General features: G+C 43.5%; 1 protein-coding gene across 1 annotated transcript; it reads right to left on the bottom strand.

The window, feature by feature from the left end:
- Nucleotide 1: 1 nt before the first annotated feature.
- LOC104270082 (atlastin-2-like) lies at nucleotides 2–7,448 on the bottom strand (the record flags this gene model as incomplete). The annotated part of the gene is made up of 4 exons (XM_009864333.1): nucleotides 2–347; nucleotides 3,002–3,433; nucleotides 6,035–6,106; nucleotides 7,392–7,448. Coding segments are annotated over 4 exons (681 nt in total), but the record flags the coding sequence as incomplete, so codon positions are not given.
- Between the last annotated feature and the right edge of the window lie 1,314 nt (nucleotides 7,449–8,762).

The following is an 8,762-nucleotide window of genomic DNA, read 5'->3' as shown; positions in this document are numbered from 1 at the left end:
CCTCCCTCCCACCCCAGCGGTCTCCACGGCACCAGTTTTTGTCTTAGAATCAGAGCACTGACAAACTTACTCCTCCCAGGTGATGGCAGCAATCTGTGAAGCCAGTCACACTAAACTATTCTACAGTTGATTGTAAACTTTGGTTTATTTTTTTTTTATTATTGACTTCTCATGGTACAGCAAGCATGTCTAAGATGAGAGGGCAGAGTTGAAGAGAAGATGAACTGTCAGTCTGTCTTTAGTCTGGCATGGTGAGACACTTGCTCGGTCAGGCCTGCTTTGATAGAGTTTTTTACAGACTGCCTCATATGATCCTCCATCAAATTATCACTCATGGGCTTCAACACCTGTGAAATGAGAAATGTGCGAAAGAAACAAAAAAATGAGGTAACCAAGGAAAATAAAATATAAAAACATACAAAGAGATGAGACTTGAAATAATGAAAAAAAAATTAGAATGCTGAAGTCTGACACAAACTGGCATGAACTGAAAGAGAAATGAGTTTTGCTGCTACAGTAACGAGGTTAAATCAATCACACGCTACGCACACAAGTGATATCTCTCCTATACAGCAGTATTTCACTGAATTCAGACCACTTAACAGTTCCTAGAAGATGGATGTGCAATTCCATACCCTATATGCAGCATCTGTCTGGTATGGTTACAGCATTTATGCAGACCGGCCCAGACGGTCCAGCTTATTGTCCTATATGTGTAAGTGTCAACACTTCAGATACAGAAATAAAGTTAAAAATACTGGCTAGTTTTTCTTCTTGTTATTGTTGGATGAGAGTCGCTGTCGCGGCACTGATGTAAGAGCACGGCGAATCGTTCGGCGTCTAAGGACTTCAAAGAGTTTGGAAAACACCTAAAACATGAATTCAGCTGTTAGGAAAAGCAGCTCTTAAAAGGCAATGGAAAAAGTTAACCGAGTTCAGAAAAAGAAACTGATTGCCACTAACTTCTCACCTTCCTGGGATTCCTCTGAAGCAAGGAGGGAAAAGAAAGGTAGAGGTTCAGAAAAATCAGTAGTGAGAACATGGCATACCATTAGAGAGACGGGACCTGTAGGTGCTTTGCATACGGTGACATGAAACTGTAACCCCACCACCAGCAAGCTCTTTTGAGGCCACTTTCCTCTGGCCCACAAGAGGTAAGTTCCTACTAGCATAAGTTCTCCCCTTTTCCAGCAAACGTCAGCAGCCAAATCAAGCCTTCCGTGCTCTAGGTATCCTCCAGCACCAGCAAGTACTACATGGAGAACTGACACCTTTCACTTTTCTCACAGTCCTCTTCAGCCCCAGCCTCCAAACCATGAAGAAACTGTGGCACAGGAGAGCCTTCATTTTAATCACTAGTTAAGGGTGTAACTCAGTTTAGTAGTGTCTTGCGTTACAATATGTAACAAAAAAAACACGTGTAATTCTATTTTCATCTGTTGAAACCGGTTGGAAGATATTTTTATTTCTTGTAACTCCAGGGGGCGGGTGCTTTCTGTTAATGGGTAATCATGGGTTAATGATGGGGCCAATCAGTGGGAGCCGCCCTTAGCCCCTGCCTTGGGGGGGGTGCCGCCCCCCTCCCACTGGAGCCGCACCGCCACACAGACCTCGTGGAGCTCTGGTCGGTGCTGCGGCCATTCTTCGCCTTAGGAGGACTGGGCTCTGTCCTGTCGCCACCAGATCCCTCTACCAGATTATCTGTACTCCAGCAGAGCCACATCTGCCACTCCAGGAGGACTTTTAATTCGGAGTTATTCTGGACTTTTTTCCCCAAAGCCAGGTCATAATCTGACTCTGTTGGAGGTTCTGGGATTATTTGTTTCTTGTTGTTCTTTTTCTCTGTATCATTACCTTTGTAGTTTGCAATATTCTCAGTAAAGAACTGGTATTCCTATCCCCATATCTTTTGCCTGAAAGCCCCATAATTTCAAAGGTATAGCAATTCAGAGGTGGGGGGGGTTTTACTCTCCCTATCTCAAGAGAGGCTTTGGTTTCCCCTGTCTTCTAAACCGTGACAAGTAGTCTGATGCTTATTTTCCTTCTAGCATTAGAAATCCACTTTTTCCCATGCCAGTGTAGTTCTAGATCTATCTGAGCAACCAGGTAACATTATGATTACTGCTGCCTATGGTGAGCCTTGAACAGAGTCAATTTTCAGATGCAGAAGAGAGCTTCTGTATAGAAGGCTCCAGTTAATTATTTGCTCATGCTTGTAGGACCCATCTTACTGTCCCAAGTTCCAAAAGCCCTTTATTTCTAGCAACAACAGCACCCTAGCGTCACTCCGAATGCTCCAAACCCTACTTGTAAGAGTCGGTCAGGAATTCTCTACATTTGCTTTACTGGGACAGGCAGTGTCAACTCAATTCAGGCAGCAAAATCTCTGTACAGAAAGCTTTCTCCTCCAGCCATCGTTTCTTTCAGGAATTAGTCTGTCAAATCATTCCTGCAACAGGAGTTGCACCAGCTGAAGTTGATGCAGACAACACAAGTCTTCGGAAAGGAAGAACCCTGCTGCACATCCTCTTGTAGCAGTTGCTGCAAGTCAATCTGGTTGCCGTAAGCCATCAGCTAGTTCTGAGGTCTATTAGCCCTCCAGTATCACACCATCAGGCGAAGTGAGGGAGCACAGCAGCGTTCCACCTTTCCCATTTCTTGCACCACCCAGGACATTTTATCCACCATATCCAGAGGCCAAGTTTATCACTTGAAATACATCTTTAAAAGCAGAATTCCTTGCTCTGAAAAAGCACCGAGACTTTAAGAGTGCCACCACTCCTTACCATCAAGGCAACTAGTAAGGCCTTCAAGTAACACCTTTTTGCAAATATCCTAAGCTTGTTTAACACTCTTTGTGGGCAGCACCTCTTACTGAAGAGAGTAGTCACACTTCTGAGTTGATTTTCCCTCTGGCAGTACTAGCATTCTCCATTAGGTCTAGATCAGCTTTTTACTGCTCAAGAAAGAAAAAAAAATTGCATTAAAAACAGATACCAACCTGCTCCCATATAGCTTCAGCAATCTGATCAATGGCTGTTCCAACTTCTCTGAATTCCCCAGAGTACTTAACATACGCCCAAGTACAAAATGATATAAGAGCTATCCCCAGCACGAGATTACACAGGGTAGCTATGGAGTTCATACCAAGGAACCCAGTCAGTCCTGAGGTTATATACATGGCAAACATGACTGCAAATAGAGTGGCAGGGGTGCGAGCAGCATAAAAGATGTTTTTGCCATCATTGTGCTTCACGAAGTTTGCATAGATCTCGTCGATTTCCACTTCAAGCTGTTCCTGGTAGCGCCGACAGAACTCCTCCCCTCCCATCTTCTTCACTGAGCAGAACTGCCTGATAGCCGACTCTCTGAAATCCTGGTGCTTCCGCTCAAGGTCCGATGGGGCAATGTAAGGCTTATCTCCCCCACAAACCTGTTAGAGCAATCAGAGACGAAGTCATCACAACCTGAGTATCTTCTCTGTACAGACATCAAATCTGCTCCCCACTGCCCCCCTCTCAAGCCAGCATGAGACTACCTCCTGCAGCTTTCTTGGCTCTGTAGGCTCTAGTCTTGGTCTCAAGTGAAGCAGCTAAACGCACTCTGCATCATGGCACAGCAAGAGCCCTACCTGTCTAATCACATACAGAGCTAGAGCTATGACTGAACTCATACTTTCACCTGTTCCCTTTGGACAACCCTAGAAGGGCAGGACATCAGCCACACAAACATTCCTGTTATGAAAAGATGAAACAAAGAAATACCAGCAGGCAGAGGAAGCTTGGCTTGAGGAACAGTAAGGAGAACTCTGAAGGCCACAAGCCCTCCCATCAGCTTTTTACTCCTCGGCATCCATCTCAGGGAGTAGGTTAGTGCAGAACTCAGACAAACCAGGTAGATTTTGCCCCCTCAGGTTTATTGCTGCTGCTAGCAGGTTCTATGGAACTCATGAGCTGATATAACTTAATGAGAACTAGCTACTGACATCTTTAGTCTCTTCTCCCCTAGACTGTCCTCCAAGCTTGATTCTGATCAACTTATGAGAGTATGCTTCTGCTGAAGGGACAAGACCATGGACTGAAATGGATATCCATAATGTAGACATCACCATCTTCCTCTCCCTGAATCAGCACAGGCATGAAAACAGTTAGACTCCAAGGACTTCTACTCTGTAAGACTGATTTCTGACCTCTTGATGACTTTGGTTAGAGACTACTTCGGCCGTAAGAGACATATATGGCAAATTAGCTTCAAGTCTTCCAAGACCCTCACACTCAGACTATGTCTAAAGACTAAAAATTGATTCTGTATGATGTCAAACTGCCACAACATAAGTCTTATCGCCACGCTTGTCATCTCATGTCTTCAGTGCAGCAACAATTCTAACCTGCTGCTGCTGCTGTCCTTTCAGCAGGCATTTTCCAAGCACAGCACCCCCTTTCTGCCTCACAAGATGCATGGCTTCACTGGCTAGCTTCTTCGAGGCAACTCTCAGTGTCAAGATCCTGACACCCACACTCCGCCCCACACTCAAGTTTAATTTCTACTTTTTCCATATTGAAGTCTTCCAGCTCTGTCAAAACTCCCTGAAAAACAGTTATTAATCTCATCCACCAAAATAGTCTTTTCACACTGCCCAGACAGTGTTAAACACTAGGAACTGCTGATGCATCAAAAGCACCGCAGATAACTGCCACTGTTTTCTTATACTCTGTGTGACTGCACCTGTTGCTCCTTATATTTAAGATCATTAGGGGTACAGTGTTTTGGTTATGCACACTCAGAAAAGGAGGGCTTTAGTTCATGAGGAGAACTCAAGCTACAGTAACAACTATCTTTACATAATCCAGTCTTAAATCCAAAGAGTTCCCACTTACATTCCTAAAAATAGAAATTTCACGGTAAGAACATCATCTGAGACATTGGGATTAAAAAAAAAGCACCACCACAACCAACAACACAATTCAAGAAATTTCTATGTATCTCTACAGTGACATAAAAATACACAGTACTGAGGAACATTACTATGGAAACAAAGAGAACGTCTTGCTGTTTATTCCTTGCCCCAAGTAAGAAACCTTACAACTACAATATCTTAGCAGACACCGAAGATTCAAGGTAGGAAGGCAGACTTGGCACTTATTATACACAACTCATTTACTACTTCAAGGGATTTTCCAAAATGGAAACAAAGTCCCTCTACATCAGCAGAGCATTCTTCAAACAGCCTGCTAACAGCTGGAGCTGGCTAGTCTGCCAACAGCATTAGGTCTTCCTCTAATTTCAAAACAGAAAGCTGCTCCAGCAATTAAGACAGAATTAGCCTAGTTAATGGGGAGCTATGTTTGTAGCATGTTGTCACACCTACTGGTCTTTTCCAGTTGTGGTTTCACAATACACATAGCCCTGCTAAGCTTTACAATACATGTAATTGTTTTCAAAATTTCCTATGATGAGACTTTGCACCTGCATTGAAGCATGAAGTTCATCCAGACATTCAGCTTGGAGTGGCACAAGTCATTATCTTCAAGAGAAGAAGCAAGTAGGAAATTACACATACAGCTTCTTCACACAAGACAGTTCTTGTATTTCAAGTTTCTTAATTTTTTTTTAAACGACTTGAAAATCATTTTATCCCTGCATTTGACTGCTAACAAATGACCACAATTCAGAAGCAAGAAACTATAATACTAGAACTTTAGCCTTGCACAACCCTGGCTCACCAAATGTTTCCTCACCTGTTTGTCCATTTCATGTCACAGGATTTTAAGATGTCTGTCAAGAGCAGCAGGGGGAACTAACAGGTGGTATCTTACAGATACGCCCATTCCCATACCTCCCCAGCAATTTCTGTCTCTGAGAGTCCTGTTTTTTTCTGCATCAGACATCTAATCTCAGAGCAGAATGCAGCAAACACACAAGTACTGGCCCTAAGGTACTATATTAACACACTCACAACCAACAATGAGTACAGCATCAAAACTAAAGGCCTGTATTTGCATGCAGGCAGTAAGAAAAAGTCATGTCACCATACCTGCTCCATGCCTTTACTGTACAAGTCTTTTGCTCCTGCCACAGCAGCAAGATTGTTCGCCTCGGCTGTTGCCTAGAAAACATTGAGCATCGTGTGTCATCACAGCATTACCAGCTAATTACACACACACACACACACTCTCTCTCACTCTTACACTGCCCAACACACCCCAAACAACCTCCAGAGCTAGGTATTGCCAGGAAAGTGCCCCACAAAAACAAGTGAAGGTTAGTGATACGCATTAAAATAGACTATTGACTAGGAAAATGTTCTCTTCCACTTTCTAGTACAGCCATAGATAAACACCCATGTGCTTGTACAGGCTTTTCATCATGAGCCATCTCTTCTAAATGCTCTATTGTTAACAAGCAATTAAGGAGAACTATTAAATGTTAGTCCTGATACATCACTACCTGTGACGAAATAAGCAAGCTGGTATTATTTCTGCATTTTGTCTGTACAGTTCTGGTGTCAGAATTTAAGACTATTTTCAACCTGTGCTATGCCAGGGACAGTTATTTGAGCCAGTGCCGCAAGATGTCACCTCCTATACCTCCCAGCCACATTTATGGCATGCTAGAGGAAATTATAGCAGCCTCTGTTTTGTTGTGATGAGTTTTCCAACACCCTCACCCCCAAAAGTCTAAAGATTTGATTCCCTGAAGGATGAGAAAACACCCACAACAGTCATGTCTTAAAGCAACACAGAAAGCTTTAAAAAAAAAAAAAAAAGGAAAAAAACAAAGAAAATCAATCAAGTCTTACAAACACGAAATTGTTAAAAATGACCATAAAGCCCACACTTTGGTGAAAGCTCTTCATCCCAAACAATTCAAGGGTTCAACACACAGCTTTATACCATCAGTTTGTGTTCAGACCACTTTAAGGCTGATTATATCTGCTTTGGATCAATCCAAAAAGGAAACCTCAATGCAGTTATCCAATCTAACAAACCCACACAGAGTAGCCCAACACTACAAGACAGTGGCAACAGCTGCATTACTACAAGCCTTCTGCATTTCATCTGCCACATCTAATGCTAAATGCTCTCCGAATACAGCCTGAAAGATACTGACAAAACAGCAAGATATGGGAAATACATGCTTAGAAATTTAAGCAGCTTAAAGAAAACCCAACCAACCAGATATAGCCCTGTTCCATTTGGTGAGTGGAACTGAGGGAGGACACAAGTGGGTACCCAGACAACACAGGTGAGACGGCTTTCAAAGTACACAGCCTCTTGAAGAACTACAGCTCTATCTATGGGAATGTCATGCCCAGAGCAGTCATGATCTTCAATTCAAAAGAACTTAAAGCACCTAACCCCATCAGATTATTTGAAGGAAAAATAAAATACCTGCAGCATAGACTTCGGATGAGGTAGCTCCTCTCCTTGATAGATTTTAATATAAGCCTAACCGGGAGAGAAAAAAAGGTTTATTTTTCCTAAACATTTACAATTAAGAAAGAGAGAGGATATAAAGATAGTGCTCATCAATTATTTCTTTGCAATAACACTAAATATTCAATCAATGTATCAATTTTCTTCATACAAGTACAGCATTTTCAAATTATTCCTTGTGCCCTTTCACAGTTATTCCTGTGCCCTTGAGGCTGAGACCTAGCAGGGTAGAACAACACCCTGAGGAGACAAAGCCTGTCAAGAAGTGACAGGCTCAACAAGCAGGTTTCTGCTCTCTCCAGTAAGTAAGGTCCTTGCTTAGGCAGGGAATCTTCACCCAAAAGAGTAACAATCACGATCTCTGCCTTTCTGGCAAGAGGTCTGTTCAAACACACCGAAGTGCTGGGAGAACCAGTACTTATATTTCCCTGTGCTTATATTGTCCCACTTGCTCCCTTGAAGTGGGACAGCCAAAAAAGCAGATCAAAGCACTAATGTAGACAGGGCTGAGCTGCCAAAATACTTCTGGAAGCCAAGCAGGCGGCCTATCCCCCTGTGCCCCTCCCCAATCTTCAGGTGTCCTTTCTTTCACCAGGGTTTCCAAAGGCTGGAAGAAAACACAGTCTTCCCGTCTTCTCCAGCCCACAGGATGGTCTGTGGCACAGCTCTGCGGGACACATTAGAGGAGGGGGCATAGCAGGCAGCAGTAGCCATTTCAGCTCTCGGGCAAGCTGAGCAAGTCAGAACAACAAGGCCACTCTCTGCCTCTCAGAGGCTGGGCAGTTACTCTTCTCCATGCTACTACCACTCTCCACCCCACAGCTGGTCTAAAAGCCTCTGCCCTCAGGATTTTTCTCTGTAAAGGAGAAGAAAATAAGGTTATCAGGGTCCCTTTATAGCCAATGCTCTAGGTTGTAGGACAACCTACAAAAATGTATAGTTATACAGAACTCTGTTCCCTCGACACCCTCCTTCCTTCTGCAGCCAACTCGGACTTCACGATCTCAGGTTTAGATGCACAGTCCCAGGAGTGCAGTCCTCTATAGTTACATAACTACAGCAGTTCTGCAGCACCCTGCACGACTGCTCGCAGACTGGATACGGGACAGCAGGCAGGCAGCTTTTCAGCAGAGGAAGTTATACATGCAGTTTTTAGGCTGCAGTCCTTTCTAAACTTCTAAACACTCCCTACACTGTACAGGATCAGGTCTTACTAGAGAAGGAAGTGGAACAAAAAGCAGCATGTGACCATATAAATACAGAGACTGAAAACATGAGCTCCAGAGCATGGGGTTTATGATTGTCAGAACAGCTATCATAGAATCA

The sequence above is a fragment of the Apaloderma vittatum genome, unplaced genomic scaffold (genome assembly GCF_000703405.1).
Source record: "Apaloderma vittatum isolate BGI_N311 unplaced genomic scaffold, ASM70340v1 scaffold35602, whole genome shotgun sequence".
In the NCBI taxonomy this organism is placed as follows: Eukaryota; Metazoa; Chordata; class Aves; order Trogoniformes; family Trogonidae; genus Apaloderma; species Apaloderma vittatum.
Note: the sequence above shows the minus strand (reverse complement) of the source record. Positions and strands in the feature narration are given on the sequence as shown.